We start from the raw sequence: 18,331 nt of genomic DNA on the forward strand, positions 1-18,331 counted from the left end.
GATTGTTTATCTATGCGAAGCCATCGTCGATGATTTATAAAACGAATCGTTCGTTTTACATATCTACACATACATGTGTACGCAGGTACGTGGACTTGTACTTTTGAAACGCTCTTCAAATAAAATGATTACGAGCGAGCGTACGTGATATTTATTTACTCGCACGCTTCATACTCGGACGCGATAATACGAACAAATATACTCAGAGCCCGTAGACGAAACGTAATGACAAAATTTCTCTTTCATTGAAAATGAAAATCACCGGGTCGATAAAAACAGCCTGATGCAATGTACCGATCGAGCCGCGGAGTTTGAAAAATTTAACAGAGGCTGAGCGCAATTAGCGTGCGGCCAAGAGCATGGTCGGTATACATATTCTCTCTCTTTCTCTCTATCTCACTTTTGCGAGATGATTTATAAAATTTAATAATCTCTCAAAAGACAACAGCGTTTGCGTTGGACAACTTTTGATCGTTATATCGTTTTGAAAACCTGCGTTTAACGTTTGCACGAAAATTTACATTTTTTTATCTCTCTGGCTCGCTCTCTCTCTCTCTCTCTCTCTCTCTCTTTCTTTCTCTCATGCTATTTCATAATTAGCAGGAAATTGCAAAGGATCGCTCGTGAAACAGGAAGAGGAAACGAAGAAGCTAGTTGTCCAACGTTAAAAACGGCTCGATTAGACGGTTATGTACGGTGCTTAATGCGACTCGTAAAAGAGAGAAGGGTGTATAAAGGCTGGCTCGGCTACCGGCCGGTGTAAGCGTAAAATCCTTATGGAGTTTCTCTACCTCTTTATCTGTCTCGCTCTATTTTTCGTTCCCTCTTCGTCTTCGTTGCCGTTGCCGACGGCACTCATTTTCACTGCCGTTTAAACGAGTCTCGGATGTTAATTGAAATATCGTGGCCACTAAAATTCTTGGCAAGTTTCCTTCTCCATAACCGAAAGCGTGATGCCAGACGAATGGAACGGGAGGAGATGAAGAAGTATGAGAAAGAGGGCCGTACGGAGAAGAGCGCGAAAGGCAGAAGCGAGGAGAACGAAAGAAAGAAGAAAAAAAAAAAAAAAAAAAAAGTAAAAAAAAAACAGAGATGTTTTAATTACCCGTCGCCCTCGAAGTGCCAGTCATTAAGCCACTAATTATAACGTACGCGAAAATGAGTCGAGCCATCCGCGAGCATCGCATATGAAAGTGCACGACGGACAGAGAGATGAAGAGAGAGAGAGAGAGAGAGGAGAGTCGTGAACGTACCTCGCAAACTCTATACATATGCATGAGAGCTCGCGCTCTACTACCGCGTCGACGTTGATGAACGGAACTTTTTGTTTCGGTCAACCCTCTCTCTTCGTTCCCCTTTCCACGAGCCTTTAAAAAAGCCTTAACTCGATGAGCTCCCTTCTCTAGCCAACAAATTTCATCGATTATGAATTTTATGCTCCGTGGAATACGTAATTAAAAGGGACCGTACTCGCTTTCATCGTAGTATCCTGGGTCACGGACGAGCGCTTGAAAAATGGAAAATGTCGTCTGTAAAATTTATTGTGTGTATGTGTGTGTAAATACGAGCGTCTTTTCAACGTTTTATATCGTTCTACTTTTTCCCATTCCAAAGTTTTTCTTTTACTTTCGCGCCTTCAAATCGACGAATACAACGGTCGTAATAATGCGTTTAGAGGACATTTATGTAGATACGCTCGATAATTCCGAGACGAAGTGTTAATATAAAACATGGTGTCGCAAGGTGTTTCTATCTATATAACTCGAAATAGCGTATCGCGAAAAAGATTTCCTGAGATGGAGATAGCTTGGTGGGGGATATTGTGGAGTAAAGGATGACTTGTTCCAGAAAAGTGAAGGCGATGGAAGGAAAAAAGAAAAAGAGAAAGAAATGGAGGAAGGAGGGGGGAGAGGGAAGGAGGGGAGAAGGAAAGAAAGAGAAAGCCCGTTGCAGACGTAATTGCGTTGCCGAGAAGTTTTCCCTGGGTGAGAGGTAGCCAAGAAAATAATGAATGGGGGTGGTTGCTTTACCGCGCGCGGCAAGGGTGAGAGAGTGCTAAAGGAAGAAGGAAAGATAAAGAGAGAGAGAGGATTGGGAAGGAGATAGAAAAGACAAAAAGATGGAGGGTAAGTTTGGGTTCTGTGGGTTCTCATTGTCCTGGATTTCACACCGGAGATATGAAAATCCCTTCTTTCGGAATGAATTTTTCTCTTCCACGCCAAATTGGACCACGAATATTGCTGGTCCGAACCCGGCCTTTTCCTGCGGGATAACGGTTCTTTGTTTGAAGTAATACCTACGACCGACGGAATTACTCGTTAAAATGTTCAGAGTTATACGTAAGATATCTCTTTCGCAAGGCGAAAAAAATGTTTACGCTAGTCGATTCTTATCGAGCGCGTTCGCGTAATCGTTTTAATAATCTCTCTTTTTCTATCTCCAATGATTGTAGCGCAAAAACAATGAAATTTAATTTCAAAGAAAATAAGAATATACGGCAGTGATAAAATGTCAAACACGATTATTTCGCGATAGATTCGTAAAATCGACGAATCGATAAAAGAGGAAATCCGACGTGCAAATGGGAGAAGCTTAAGCTTGGCTTTTACACATATTATCTTTTCTCTGGCTGTTTCGTTCTTTCCGGAATTGAAGGAGCGTGGGAGGGGTCGTGACACGTCGAGACGGAAGCATGGGTGCCCGAGCTCGTAATATCGCGAAAGCCGCAAGAAGCTCTTGCAAAGTGCTCTCTCTCTCTCTCTCTCTCTCTCTCTCTCTCTCTCTCTCTCTCTCTCTCTCTCTCTCTCTTTCTCGAGTATACTCATGTACTCAGCACCCACCATCGCGATCTCGCCCCCTTAGTGGCAACGGCAGCTATGCGAGAGAGAGAGAGAGAGTCGATGCGATACAAGCGTGCTTCTGTATGTGTGTATACGAACGAGCGAGCGAGCGCGCGCCCACGTACAAGCACTCTCGGGTGCCTTTCGTATGTATTATAGACGGGTATATATACCTGAAAGCTGGCAGCAACACTCCTCGCATAAAAATGCAAAGCGACGAAGTGCCGCCGATAAAATTCTTCGCCTGTAAAACGGTGACGTGCATCGAATGCTCTTTCAGCACCTCACTCCCATCCGTTCCTCTTTCTCCCTCTTATTTCGTGCCTTCCTTCGTACCACGATCTTCATCGTAACCTCGATGTTCCAATACGCGTCGAGAAACTTGACGAATACCACGAATTGTCGTCGTTCTTTCGAAATTGATAGAAAGAGGAAGAGAATAAAATAGATACGACAGAGATAAATATAATCGAGTATTGAAATATAGAGTTCGTATTTCCGATCGTGATACGCTAAATATCGAGTTTATAACGAAACAGACGTAGTCCAGCTCATCCATAAAAGTCCTTAATTCGTTGGGCAACCACGCTATAATAACGGAGAAGTACGCTCTAGAGTGTATCTGGAAACATTTAATTGAAGGGTCAGCGGCGAGTGTTCTGACGGAGCGAAAGTTTGCGGCAACAAAGCCACGCTCTGCTTCCTCTCTCTTACTACCACGTCGTCGGTAACACCGTTGCATCGAGAATAGGAAGGAGAGCGAACGATTCTATATGTGTGTTTGTGTATGTATGTGTGCGCGCGCGTGAGAAAGAGAGATAAAGCAACGCCTGCGCGCCCGTAAAACGGCACGTTACTCGCTCTAACGAGTAAACCAACGACCACCACTGGCTCCATCACCGCCTCCGCCACCACCACCATCACCACCACACCACCACACCACCGCCACACCTCCACCATCGACACTACTACCACCGCCGCCGTCGCCAACGCCTCCACCGCTCCAGCGCTCGTCGGACTTTCCTGGTATTATGCTGTACGAGCAAATAAACCGACGTGTTCGGCTAACTCCCTGGTTTCTGGTAAGCCCCTATACACTGGCTGCACTCGCTGTAAAGCCCGGCTAACGTCCGCGTGATTGCAATATTTCGCGGGTTGCGGAGAATACCGGATGTACGGCGTAGCTTATTCTCCTGTATATATGTATGTGTGGGTGTGTGGTGCACGCGCGCGCCTGTATGCATTAAGGTACCTCCTCACGCACACGCATCTACGTCTACTCCATATGTGGGCTCTATCGATGGAATACTCTATACCCTGCTCGCTGAAAGCTCTACGTCGAGCATTGTCCATCGTAACGCGACTGGCGCTCGCATCAGAAGTTAGATTTAATCAATTTGCCTCTTCCCTAACGAACGACCAGTTTATCTATTCCGAAAGGCTTGGAAACCTCGATGATCGCATCTGTCCCATTAATCCTTGACGTTGATACTTCTTTCTCTCTATTTTTTTTTTTTTTCAAGTTAACCCGACATAAAAAATGTAACAATCCTAATCACATACCAACATATCTATGTTGGTACGTGTATCTAAAGAAATGTAAAAATGGAGGAAATACTTTTGGTTGAACGAGTAAAAATTTGTACGTGTCCTCTGGTTCAGACGATATTCTCTTGCATGACGTACGTACATAGGTGAGTACGATTTATGGGACAGTGGGAGGAGAGAGTCGTGCGATCTCACGGAGATGACTCGTAGCGATGGTAGTAGAGAGCAGGCTGCCAGGCAACCGCGTCGAAAATTGCTCGTATAAATATTAGAACTCGCTATTGTCATTCGGTTAATTTTCCGCGGTGCTGCTTGTCGGAAGAGAGACAGATAGATCGTAAGAGAGAGAGAGAGACAGAGAGAGAGAGAGAGAGAGAGAGAGAGAAAGAGAGAGAGAGATGTGATGCGACGGGCGAGCCTGAGGGATGGTGGTGGGAAAGGTGGTCGGGACAAACTACCCCTCGATGGAATTTTATGCGCTTGGTGCTTTCGATGCTGCAAACCGTGCTCTACTCGCGTCACATTTCGTTTCAGTGTGGACATTGTTCGGTCAGTCTCTCTCTCTCTCTCTCTCTCCCTCTCCCTCTCTCTCCCTCTCCCTCTCTCTCTCTCGTATCGTTCGTTCGCCTCCGGGCTTTTCGTCCGCACCAGGAAAAAATGACGAAGCTCCCGTCGACTCGCTAAATGTCGACTTGCTAACGAATTATTTTAACCGACGGGAAATCGGAAATATCGTTCCATCGTATATGAGTTTCGATCTATGGATGTGCATGAACGAGTCATCGTCCCTTCGTTTGCAAATTGAAAATCAAAATCGTATCGACGATATGTGAGTGGATTGTGGAAAAAACTAATGACACGATTTTGCGATTTATTTTTATTTTTCATTTTATATGTTTTCTCCGATGATAATCCCAATCTGTAACTTATGCGAAACCTCGTTCCTAATTCCGAGCGTGGCTATACCGGTTATTGGAACGAAAGGTGCGAACGATGGTGGTTTCACCACGAATTTGCGCTATGGAGGGCAATGGTTGGTAAAGTGGGCTGCGTACGCGAGAGCGAGAGGAGAGAATTAAAGAGAGAAAGAGAGAGGGAACGTGTAATTGCGAACTGGACGATGACACGTTCGGCAACGCATTTTTTCGTCAACGTGAGATTTTCTACTCTTCATTTTTTTCCATTGATCCTTTCACTCTCTTTCTCTCTCATTTTCGTTAGAAAGGGAGAGAGAGAGAGAGAGAGAGAGAGAGAAAAGAGAGTACGCGTTCGCTCAGTCCACTTAATTATTTTAACATTTAAATAACGGGCAATCAGTCCCGTTCGTTCGTCTACTGGCTCTCGTGTAATTAAATTATAATTACAGGATCGTCGAAACGAGCGCGCGAAAATCATTAACGTCGACCCTCCGCGTGTCCGGAAAAACTGGTCGACTAACAACCGACCAACGTAATATCCGTTTTGTGTGTTCGCGTATCGATCGATGCTTACAGAGAGCGCGCCGGGTGTTCGCAAATAATTTCCTATATCCTTTCCCAACGTGAAATTTATTAAGAAAAGCTCGGCTAACTCGGTCGAGATATGAGAGCGGCATATTTGTCCGCAAAGCATCTCGCGACGTATAAGCGATACACCTATAAAGTAAGTACTGTATACGACGAAATGCTCGAGGGCGTATAAATTTCAGCCACGACTAAACGCCCGCAGTTTCCGAAGTTAAACAGCTGCGACGAGAAATCTTGCCGCCCACCGATATGTATGTACATACATATCTAGACTTACATACATACCTAGATATACCTACCTACATATATACCCCGCGAGCATGGAAATTAAGATATCATACCGAGATTACAAATCTCATGCAAAACGCGAACGTAACTCGATTAGTTTGATTAAATCGCAACCTCGATCTTTCCTCTATTCGTTAACGATTCTTCTCTCTCTTTCTCTCTCTCCCTCCCTCCCTCTCTCTCTCTCTCTCTCTCTCTCTATTTTTCTTTCGAAAATTTCAAAAAGACTGCAATAGATAGAGGAAAATAAGATGAAAGAAAAATGATGAAAAATCGTTTTCAAAGAGCCGATCACGAAAAGGCAGCCTTTGCATAAAAGAAAACGAACGAATACGAACGAAATGAGGAACGAAGAGGTACTGAAAAACAGATTCGATTGCATCTGGATCAAACGATCTCTTCCGCAGACGAAGACTGCAGCAGCGCCTCGGATCGATGACGAACGAATTGCAAAGGACGAAGAGAAGCTTACACGAGAGTGCACACATATAGATCGAGTGTTGGTGCAGTGTTGGCAATGCTGCCAGTAGTAGTGTAGGTCTTTGGGGGTTCGTGCCGAGGCAGCCACCGAAGACGAAGAGCAATCGACAATGCGGAGGAGGGCCGGCCATTATGTGCGAACGTTCGAGGGTAAACAGGCTGCAATCAATTCCGGGGGTTCATCGTGGTTGCTGCTTCGTGGAGTGGGCTGACTTGAAGTGGTCGCCGTTTAGAGAACGTAGACACCCCTCGTACGTGTGCACCAACGTCTATACCCACCCTCTTCTGCTTTCGACGGAGAAAGATGGGATGAGAGAGGGAGAAAGAGATGGAAGAGAGAGAGAAAAGTATATATATAGGAAGACTCGACTACACAGACGAACACCTACGCAGAAACGTTACCCACACCTGGAAGCTTTGCCATCAACGAGTTGCACTACAATCGCGAATACGAGACGACGAGCAGCTAAAGGTAGAATGTAGAGAGTGATAGGTAGATAGAAAGAAAGGGAGAGAGAGAGAGAGAGAGAGAGGCGAAGAGAGAAGATGGGAAGTGAAGTGGGCCTACTACGAGGTTGGGAATGAAGACGGAAGAAGGAGCGATGGAGGAGGATAAGTGGCCACTCGAGCTTCACGGCCGAGAGGAGGCAAAGGAGGGTAAGAGAAAAGGTAGGGGAAGCAGGAGGATGAGGAAGAGGTGGAGGATCCAACAGACGGCGAAAGATCAGGATGTTTGGATGTTTGAACGTCGGAGTGCTGTCTCAGCACTCGAGTATTTCTCTCTCTCTCTCTCTCTCTCTTTCTCTCTCACTCAGTCTCCACTCTTCTCTATTCGAGTGGCTCGACCCCCCGTGATACTTCGATACACCGGGTGTCCGCCGACGTATCGGCCTTCGGGTTGACCGAAACAAATCGATGCCGCTGGAAGAGAAGTGAATTTATAGCCACTTGTATTTTTCTCCATTCTTCGAGGGTAAAAAATATTTGTACGTACAGTGGTAAAATGAAGATCGATCGAAACTCGACTTGAGATGCATGAAGGATTTCAATTGAACGTTGAATTCGAGAGAACAAATGATTATCGTTAAGCGTTAAACGATCGAGTAAAATCAATCGACGTTAATAAGGCTTACACGATGTACACAGAATCCCTGGCTCTTGTACGGACAAGCCCGAGCTCGCCAGCGTAGGCGGTTACTCGAGAATGTCGATTACCTTCGAGTATCTAATTACCCGTCGGCCTCCCCTTCCACCTCTCTCGATTCCACTCTTACCGCACGGGTCTCCAGAAGTCGTCTTCCTAGTAATCTTCCCCTTCGTCGTCCTTCCGAAAGAGAACGAGAGAACGATCGATCAACGTGTTAGTGGGTTACGGCCGGCAAATAAGCGCCACTCAGGATATTAGACGAGGAAGTGAGAGGAGGAGGAGAAGAGAAAAGGAGACAGACGGGGAGAGAGAGAGAGAGAGAGAGAGAGAGAGAGAGAGAGAGAGAGAGAGAGAGAGAGAGAGAGAGAGAGAGAGAGAGAAAGGTGCTATTGCGAGAGCTTCTGCCGGTGCCAGCAGCCAATAACAACGGGTTGGCTTCGCCCAGCTATTAGGAGGGATGTACCGGTAGGTGTTAGGAGGGAAGCTTGCTAAGGCTGCCAAGAGATTGCCGAGTTACGAAGACGCTCCCGAGCGTTACGAGCTCGTATCGCTGTTACGGCATTCCTAATTGGTCGTTTATATACGGCTGCTCGTTTAACCGAAGACTGTCGTGCCGTTCCAGCGGCTTCCTCAGCCCTTCTCTCCATGCTCTTCTAACGTTTCCATCTTGTCGGCTCGAAATTCCATTAAATGAGTAGCGTCTAATAACAAGAAATTTCAAAATCCGAATTTGTCTACGAATCTACAAAGGATACTTTAAGTTTGTTATCTTAAGAGAATATCCGAACCATCTCCCGATCTTTGACTTTGAACAAACATTTTCATGAAATTCGTGTAAAGATCCTCCTTCGTGGTCGGTGCACACAGACTACCTAGCCAAACAATCACCAGCAATAGAGGTATATAGCCGTATAGAGAACTGATGGACGAGTAGGAGAGTTCGCGGCGTTTTGACCGCAAGCGAGCGAGTAGCTTCGATCGGCTAAAGAGAAAGGGAAGATATATAGAGAGCGAGAGAGAGGGAGAGAGGGACAGTCCGGTCTGTTGGCGATCCTGGCCGCAAACACGAACAACGATACATTCGTGTGTAGAGGTACGGTGGGCACTCTCTGGTCGAGACGATGCGAGGCCAGCAGAGACCACTAAGCCCACCTGATATATCCTACCCTCTTACTGTCTCTCTCTCCCCCTCACTCTTGCTCTCGCTCTCTCTCGTGCACACTCCAATGCACTCACCCTCACGCCAAGCCCTTTCCTTTGCACCGTGGGCCAGGCGGCCGCTTTCGAACCACAAGCCGCAACGGACTACTGCCTTGATTAAACGCGCCATAGACCGCCATTATCGCTGATTGCGCTAAACATTAACGGACTAGCCGCCAGAGCCGACCTCTATCTCCTCGCCCTACACTTTGGCCTCTCGATTTCGAGTTCGAGTACGCTATCCCTTCGCTCGTGTTACAGATTATTGCCGATTAAATCGATTTCAAGTGTTCCAATATGAATCGTAGAGTTTGAGGATTCTGTGATTAAATGTCTTTCAAAATGTATGCGTGCGTTCGTGCATACGCTTAGGCGTTTGTTAAATTTAAAAATAACTTTTTGTTTATTTTGGTAGATGGTGAAAAAGAAACGGTAAAAGGAGAAAACTCATCGGGGAAGTCATTGAAACGTTGTTCGAAAAAAAAAAGAAAAAAAAAAAAAAAAGAAAAAAGAAAAGATAAGGAAAAAAAAAAAGAAAAAACAGGGAGAAGTAGGAGTGTTGTAGACGATTGTATAAGACTCGTTTCCATCTTAGTCGACGCAAATACGACCGCGGTAATTAACGCGGAGGCGCTGAAAACACGCCGGAATGATATCCGCTGTGCCACGAAGCGAGCAAATTAGTGCCGTGACTCCGAGCAAGAACACCCTTTTCCCTGGCGCCCTCGTTAAGTTTTCTATCTCTTCCTCACTTGCGTTCCTCTTGCGCACCTCTTGCTCTGCCTCCCCCCCCCTCTCTCTCTCTCTCTCTCTCTCTCACTCTTTCTCTCATCCGACAGCCGGTCGCCTCAGGCTCGTTTGCACGACGCGACAAGGAAGACAAGGACAACGATGTCAACGATGTCGACGACGTCGCAGAGTCGACGAAACGAGAATTCACATTGTGAACGCGACTTTACGAGCGGTAGCAGCACACCGCACGCCCACCACCGAAATACCCAAGGAATTATAGTCGACGAGCGACCCTTCGTAATTCCACGATGAACATAGAGGAAAACAAGACCGTCGTCCTAGAGGTTAGCCCACAGGATATAATTAACTTAACGCGGGAGGAATAAAGCCCACCTGAAAGGACGTCTCGATTAATTGGAAAGTCTCGGCCGGTTTTGGCGGTACGATTAAATTCTCATGATTCATCGCGAACAGCAACGAGAACAACAACGATAACACGCTTGGAGCCACGCTTCGACGATAAATGTCGAGTGATCGTTCTCTCTGATTACTCAAACGTAAATGGATTATTCCGCGCGCGCGCGCACACGCGCGTGTCACTAATTAGTTCTCGACGAAACACACCCGTAGGTATTTATTTTCTTTATCATCCTTTCTTTTATGACGACTCTTGAAAATCGTAACATGTAAATCAACCGTGGGATCGAGTAAAAGGTAACGATCTTATCGAATGTGATCGTTGTATACGTTTTTTTTTCTTTTTTTTTCTTTTTTTATCGTCCTTCGCTCGTCGTTTCGAGTTACTACGTATCCATGGAAAAGGGTTTTCCTAGGGGAATAACGGGAAAAAGAAGGAGGATAGTAAGCGGCGATCTCTTAACGACACCCCCGTGACTATGGAAAAGGTCGGAGGGTTTTAGCTCTCTCGTTGATAGCCGGCATAACGCTAACGTCAGGGCATCGATATAAAAGTGTAAAGCAACGAACATAAAGCGAAGGAAGGAGAGCTCGGAGACTTGCCGTTAGATAGAGCGTAAATAAGCCCACGGCGTAGATCCTTTTCTCTTTTCGCAGGGGTATCGTTTCGTTAAAACAAATGGTATATGTCGTATCGACGTTAGAAATGAAATGATATTACACCTAGGTAGTATCATTAAATGTGGGTACTTTGGCAAAGCAGGAAGGAAAAAGAAAAAAAAAAAAAAAAGAAAAAAGAAAAAACTCGAGACTCGTAAATGTAAGCGTAGAAGAAACTCGTTCACAAATTTGAACCGAAGTAAAAATAAAGAAAAAAGGATGAGTTTCTCTCGCGGTGAACGCAAAAGTAGAGGACTCCTCGTAAAAGTTCTGCGAGCTATAAAAGCGATCCCCCAACGCGCTCCTGGGGTAGTTACGGCGACGTCCGAAGCTTAACGCGAGAAGAATATTTGGAGCTGTGCGGTGATACTACTACCTCCGAAGGGTCTTTCGGAGAACGGACGAAGAACACCCTCCTTCTTAGTAGCCCTTTCCAACAAAGTTAACGACCTACGACGGTATGTCGGAGGATGCTTGGGCTAGAAAAGCAAGAAATTTAAGTACCCATTCGAAGACGCGAGAATTAAGCGAGTCCTCTCTCTCTCTCTCTCTCTCTCCCGTATTTCTCCCTCGAGCGGCTCTGAGTAGTAGGTACTTCCTGAATCTTGAATTCGATATAAAAAGGAAACGACGCGTGATGAAAATTCATGCCGTTTACGCGACTCTTTGCGAAGTTTTCGTCAAAGCGTTTCGTCCCGATAAGGATCGTGGTATTGGTGTTTTTTTTTCTTCTTCTTCTTTTTCTTCTTTCTTCGTCGATGGAACGAATATCGAGGTCCTCTGCGAAACGAGCTCCGACGGTAATTAAAAATCAGCCAGCGTTCGTCGTACCACCCAATAAAACGCGTTTCGATTCGTCGGGGTTTCCTTTTTAGAAAATTTCAAAGCCCGTTCTCGCGTTGCTCGTGTAGCTTAGACGAAATTTTCATAAAGGGACGGCTCTCTGCATTTTCGCGACGGAGAGACGAGTTACGCGTCAAAGCTAATAGAGAGAAAGTTTGAGAGAGAAAGAGAGAGAGAGAGAGAGAGAGAGAAAGAAAGGTGGGGATAACCTCGCAGGAAGCGCATCGCTCGAGTGGATGCATTCGTCTAGCTGGGAAATATCGGCATTAGCTTCTCCTCCTCTCACTCCTCCCAACCTCTGACTCTCTTTCTATTCGTGGAAAAGAGAGTCGCTCTCAATTCAGTACGCGGTATTTCCAGGCAGCCGAGCTGCCCCGGATAAAACCTTTTCGTATCTCGCATCGTCTCCGTGCAGCATTCTTCCTCCGGTAGTGAAGCAAAAAATTCACTCGTCACACGGACGCTCGGATAGGTGTGCGAATATATGTTTGTATGTGTTTGTTGTTGGGCGGTGTAGCAGTCTAAAGGAGAGCAAAAGAGAGAAAGAGAAAGAGAGGATCGAAGCCGGTGTCGGTTGAAAGAACTTATCGTGTTGGGAGATCGCGAGCGCCGAGAGAAGACGTGTATCGAATACGTGGTGGCCCGCTTCGTACTGCGAATACCACCGTGCTGAAAGAATAACACGTGCGCGTTCTTTCCCTCCCCCCCTCCCCCCTCCCCCTCTCTCTATCTATCTATCTATCTATCCATCCATCTATCTATATAATACACATGCGCGCACAAACGTACATGTACCTACACGTATAGACGCGGCGGACGAAATACGGCGAAGGATAAAAAGAATGTAGAAACGTGCGCGCCGCGGCTGGTAGACATTTCTGTGTATATTTTATCGTGCACATATTGCGACTCGTTCCTCCGCGGCCACGCCAAGCCACACAACGCGCGCACGTGTACGCGCATACAAACACAGTCGCTTCGTAAAGGGGTTCTGGGGCGAGAGGAAGAGAATGAAATGGACGAGCGGAATACGGGATGGAGATGGTTGGAGAGAGTATGCTCGGCTAAGGCAGACAGAGAGAAAAGAGAGGCTGGCGCGTAGTAGACGCATGTATGGGAGATGGAGGAGTGGCCCTGGAGGGGACCGTGGAGGGACCGTAGAGAGGGACCGTGGAGGGGCGAATGGCTCGATTTTTCCGATAGCGAATTTTGCTCTTCGTTTTTTCCCCGACCACAGAGCGCGGCAGCGAGCCTGTGAAACCAGCCTCCCTCGTCGGCAGCCACACCACTCGCCCCTACCTATCCTCCCACCCTCCAGGATGCATCGCGTTTTCCACCCGTTCGCTCGTTCCTCTCGACCTCGCCCTTTTTCTCTCTCTCTCTTCTTTTGCAACCTCCATCTGCTCTCTTTCACTCTGCTTCTCTGTTCCTCTCTACACACTCATGCGCGCGCGCACGCATTCTCTCTCTCTCTCTCTCTCTCTCTCTCTCTATCTCTATCTCTATCTCTATTTATCTCTATCTCTATCTCTTTCCTATGTAGACACGGGGACCGAAGCAGCGACGTTGCTGCTGCTGCTGCAGACACAATAAAAAGGTGGAAAAAACGAGAGCTGGTAACGGGTGTGTATGTGTGTGTGTGCGTGCGTGTGAGTGTGTGCGTGCGCGCGCGCTCGCTTCCGTACCAGCTTAAAGTCACCCCTCTCGCGAGTACCGATGATAGTAGGATAGAGAGGGAAGTTTTTGAGGGAGGGAGCATCGCATTGCGCGTCGGACGCTTTCGAGAGGTTATTCATGAAGCACCTGACGAGATTCCTCTCCTCGAGCATGCTTTTTCGGGGTGGTACGCCGCGAAATTAATGAAGCCTAGATTTGCGGTCATTCAGGGGAGATTGAAAACGGGCTCTAGTCGAAGCTCCACGCGACGAAGGGACTCGACCTCAGCATATCACGAATTACTATTCCTTTGAGTTCGTCGCAACTACGAGAGAACGACGAATTCGTTATTCATCGTAAAAAGGCGATAAACTGTCGTCATCTGCTCCTCCAAAAGTATCAACGATTTTTTTCTTCACCTCTTTTTTCTGCCGAGAAGTAGAGAGAGAAAGAGAGAGAGAGAGAGAGAGAGGGAAAGAGAAGGAAACAGTGGGATCGCCGATGGAAAATCCTTCTTTTATCGGCGAATTAATAATCCCACCGCAGACAAGATTATTCGAACGAGTAACAATCGATTCGTTTCGATTCTCGTTTTGTACCGGACTTTGAAATGGACTAATTTGGTCGTCGTGGACCGCGAGCAAATTCAAATTAAAAAAAGAGAAAAGAGAGAGAGAGAGAAAGAGGAGGAGAGAGAGCGTTCTCATCGGGTATGGCGGAACGGACAGGACGCGTCGTCCTCGAAAAGGCCGATTCTACGCTATCGACCGGCCAATATTCTGTGGCGCTTTTTCGCGGACGTGCTCGTTAAACCGATAAATGAATAATGAGCGAACTATATAGGGTGGATAGAGAGACAAGCGAGAGAACGAGCGAGGGTGACGCTGCCGGTGTGCTGCTGCTGCTGCTGCTGCTGCTGCTGCTGCTGCTGCTGCTGCTACTGCTGCCGTTGATAGTGATGGTAACCAGAAGAGCGACCGGGAGGAAGAGGGTAAGGGAATGGGAAGCAGCGAATCGGACGCAAAACAACGAAATCGAATCACTCGCGGTGGCCGTCGGTACTTTTCATGCGTGAATTTTCCAACTGCCCGACACGTATTGCAGAGCGCCCCGGAATCGCTGGTAATAGCGTTAGTAAAATCGAGAGTAATGCCCGAAAACATTTACAATACGCGTCGCTTCCTGCAAATAAAAACGGGACCGAGTCCCGGTGATCGTCGCGCCGCAATAAAAACCCAGCGTGCGACCGTGATCGTCGTTCCGTGATGCGAAACGATAAATAAAAATCGAACGATATCAGAGTCCAAGAGAGATATAGATAGATAGATAGATAGATAGAGAGAGAGAGAGAGAGAGAGAGAGAGAGAGAGAGAGAGAAACCTCGCTTCATCGGCGCGTAATAAATAACGACTGCGGATGAAATATCAAAACGGTCCATCTTTTATCCGACATACAGAGATTGCACGAATTTCCTTTTACAATTTTTCTTTCTTTCTTTATTTTTTTCCTTTTATTTTCTTCGGACTTAAATAACGTAATCGTCAGAAAATGTGTCACGGAAGAAACTTTGATACTCTAATTATCTCCGGAAATGCGCCAGCTATCGTACTTAATTACGCGATAAAAAGGACAGAGGAAAAAAAAGAAGAAAAAAAAAAAAGAAAGAAAAAAAAAGAGTTAAAACTCGTCGGAGCGCGAAGCGTGTCGGTCACGGACGATTATTTAGCGTGGCACAAGTGTCGAGAAATAGAGGAAAGGGAGGATGGGGAAAACGTAACAGGTCGGAGCGCACCGGCCGGATGAATGATGACGATGACGGTAATTGTCAAGCATTACCCCGCGTTAATTACGCGTCGTTGTGATAGCGGGTCGCGTTTACATCGACACTTACATCGAGCAGAGTCGGTCGATTAATACGTGCACCCACTCGGCCCCGGTATACCTCGATAAATTTCATTCGACGTTTCACGAGCGAAGGGGGAAATATTTTGCCCTTTCGCAACTCCCCCAACCCTTCCTCACTCTCTCTCTCTCTCTCTCTCTCTCTCTCTCTCTTTTGCGTTCGCCATCCCCTTTGTATTCGGGAACGCGATTCACTCCCCATTCGACACGTCGTACTTTTCGTTTTATTATCATCGTCATCGTTCTCGCGATCGTCGCTTAACGCGAAATCTCGAAAAATAGGAAGAGCATCGTATACGATGATGCGCGAGATTTCTCATAAACTACGTGGTCGAATCGCTTGATTTGTAAACTGTAAAAATTACTCGTTGGTACGTTGTCGCGAAAGAACACATGTGTGACGTGTCAATGTGAAAAAAAAGAAAAGGAAAAGAAAAGAAGAAAGAAAGAAAGAAAGAAAATAAAATGGAATTCGTGTCTCTTCTTTTAGAAAGAATAGCGTGGCCATTCCCCTTCAGAAAAATGTCTCTCCTTCTATTCTATCTCTCTCTTTCTCTCTCTCTCTCTCTCTCTCTCTCTCTCTCTCTCTCTCTCTCTCTTCACTCTTCGACTATTCCACGACGATTCTCTCTTTTAGTTTCGATCCGCACGACCGTCGGCTAATTTATGAATCGTCTCGTGCCATTTCTTCTTTACTTCTGTGTCTTGCTCGAGTAGGTAGGGAAATATAGAAGAGAAGAGACGGAGGAGGAGGAGGAGAAAGAAAGAAAAAGAGAAAAGGAGGGTTCGAGCTAAGAGAGCGAACTCTCTTTCGCCCGGCCGACACGAAGTCCGATTTACGATTTGCGGGGCGCATCCGCCCGGAATAAGAAGAAAAGAAGGAGGAAATCGTGCTTGAGAATGAAAGAGACAGAGATGGAGAAGGAAGAAGGAGGAAATAACGGGGCCAACTGCTAAATATTCAATAAACGCGAACATTATTCCTGGCACGTCGACTACTACGACGACGACGACGACGACGACGACGACGACGACGACGACGACGAAGAAGGCGAGTTAAGGAAAGAAGGAGGCAGTATAATTCAGATGGAAGGGAGGTGAAAAGAGAGAAAGAGATGAGAGCGCAGGCTTAAAGGAAAAGAAAAAGAAACAAAAGAGAGGAGGGAGGAGGGCTATTTATCTTCGCGAGTTCGTGATCGAGATTTTGTGCGACTTGGAAAGATGTTCTCGTCCCGGGCATACATCGTATGCTTGCCGTACGCTCTCGCCTCCTTTAAATAATCCGTGACGATATTTATGAGCCTTCCGCGCACTACGAAAAGCCGCACTCTCTCTCTCTCTCTCTCTCTATACCTCGTATACGCGCACGCTTTTTACGTAAAACCGTCGCTTTAGGCTCCGACATCTTTTTACCAACATCCACAGGCCACCTTTTCGTCGGGATATTAACGCGAACCTAATAAATTTTCTACCTAGCACTCCTGCGAGATGGAAGAGAAGGCGCGTTTTTTGCTCGAAAAAAGAAAAGTGTGAGAAAAAAAAAAAAAAAAAAAAAAAAAAGAGAGAAAAAATAAATCGTCCATCCTCTCTATCCTAGCTTTCTCGTTTGCGCGATAAATCTCGACCGCGAGGAAAGAACGAGGAAAAGAAAAAAGGAAGAGAAAAAGAAAATAAAGAAGGCGTTGAAAATGAAGGTAAAGATGGTACACGCGCGTAATCGAACGTTCTCTCGGATAAAAAGATATAAAAGCTATCTAATATACCTTGGGTGTGTGTCGCGAATGAGACTTATCTTGAAATAAATTTCCCCTCTTGGAAACGTACGTATGTAGAAGTTTATCCGAAAGATATCGACGATTTATATTCGAACGTATTTGAACGTAGTCTAAAGGTATATCAAAGGTTATATCAAAGCGCAATCTCCTCACCTTTGTACACCGAAAGCCGCAATTTTCGTCCCGGTCGAAAATAATCGATGAAAGTTATGATCGCAATCTTCTCGGATACGAACACATTTTATACTCGTTCAAGAGTATATAAAGAAAAAATAAAAAGAAGAAATCTTTAAATGATCTTAAGAATAAATGTCGACATTCGTTCCACTAGTCAATTCGATGGGAAATTGTTCTGGAGAACGATGGGGTTGAATAATTTCTCTTGTGAAACTTTCGAAAGCCCACTCTACTATTCTTTCCGGCGAGCTTTTCACGATCTTCAACGAAGAGAAAGCCGTTCGCCAAGAAGGTCACCATGCTATTTGCATGTTATTACCTTGTTTACATATTTATTCAATAGCCACGACCCCGAGGGCTCGGATATCACCCTTCTAATCCGAGCTTCCTCTTCTCGTTCGGCCCTTTAATTTTGGATTAAAGTGTTGCGCCCCACGAGTTAGGCCGACCGATTAATAAGTCAAGCATTTGACGTCACGCGTGCTCATGCATCGCGACTAGTAAAGTTATACTTATCTTCGTAAATATACTTATATGAATTTTTTAACTACTCACTTGTTTATGCATCTCCACGTTGAGCCCGTACGACATCTCGTAGTACTGGAAAAAAAACAAAAAAAAACAAGAAAAATAAACAGTTTCATTAACATAACTTTTGTATATGATTTTTTGTTTTTTGTATATCAGACAAACTTATCATGAAAACTTATGAATGGCGAAAGATAACTACGTATGACATAAATTATTATTCATCGAACGTAAAGAAGCGATTACAAAACATACACCGAGTAATCCGATTAGCATTATCGATCTGTCGAGGAGTGTTTCCGAATCCGGATGGAATTATCTGGAGCGCGAGAAAATCGATAGGCTGCTTAAATTTAAAAACGAGTCTCTTAAAAAGCATCCCTCCCTGCCCCTCCCTCTCTCTCTCTCTCTCTCTCTCTCTCTCTCTTCCTCCTCGAAAAGTATCTTTAAAATAGCCGACATGGACTGCCGAGTCGAGATTACATCGATCGAACGAGATTAGGAGATTACGGAAAGCGGACCAAATTGAGCTGTAATGCGAGACCACGGCGAGCACGAAAAGAGAAGAGAGGAGAGGAGAGGAGAGGAGAGGAAGAAAGGGAGAAGGGATAAACGGTGTGGCGTCGAGTAAAT

At 45.8% G+C, this 18,331-nt stretch overlaps 1 protein-coding gene across 3 annotated transcripts in view; it reads right to left on the reverse strand.

Moving 5' to 3' along the window:
* LOC118446124 (protein groucho) overlaps positions 1-18,331 on the reverse strand; it is an 85,407-nt gene that overhangs the window by 27,987 nt on the left and 39,089 nt on the right. For all 3 annotated transcript variants that reach the window (XM_035876425.2, XM_035876423.2, XM_035876426.2), the window contains exon 4: positions 17,726-17,770. In XM_035876425.2, the coding sequence (XP_035732318.1) occupies positions 17,726-17,770 (45 nt within the window). The remainder of the gene's footprint in view (positions 1-17,725; positions 17,771-18,331) is intronic.

This window comes from Vespa mandarinia, chromosome 1 (genome assembly GCF_050613455.1).
Source record: "Vespa mandarinia isolate Hongniang chromosome 1, ASM5061345v1, whole genome shotgun sequence".
Lineage (NCBI taxonomy): Eukaryota > Metazoa > Arthropoda > Insecta > Hymenoptera > Vespidae > Vespa > Vespa mandarinia.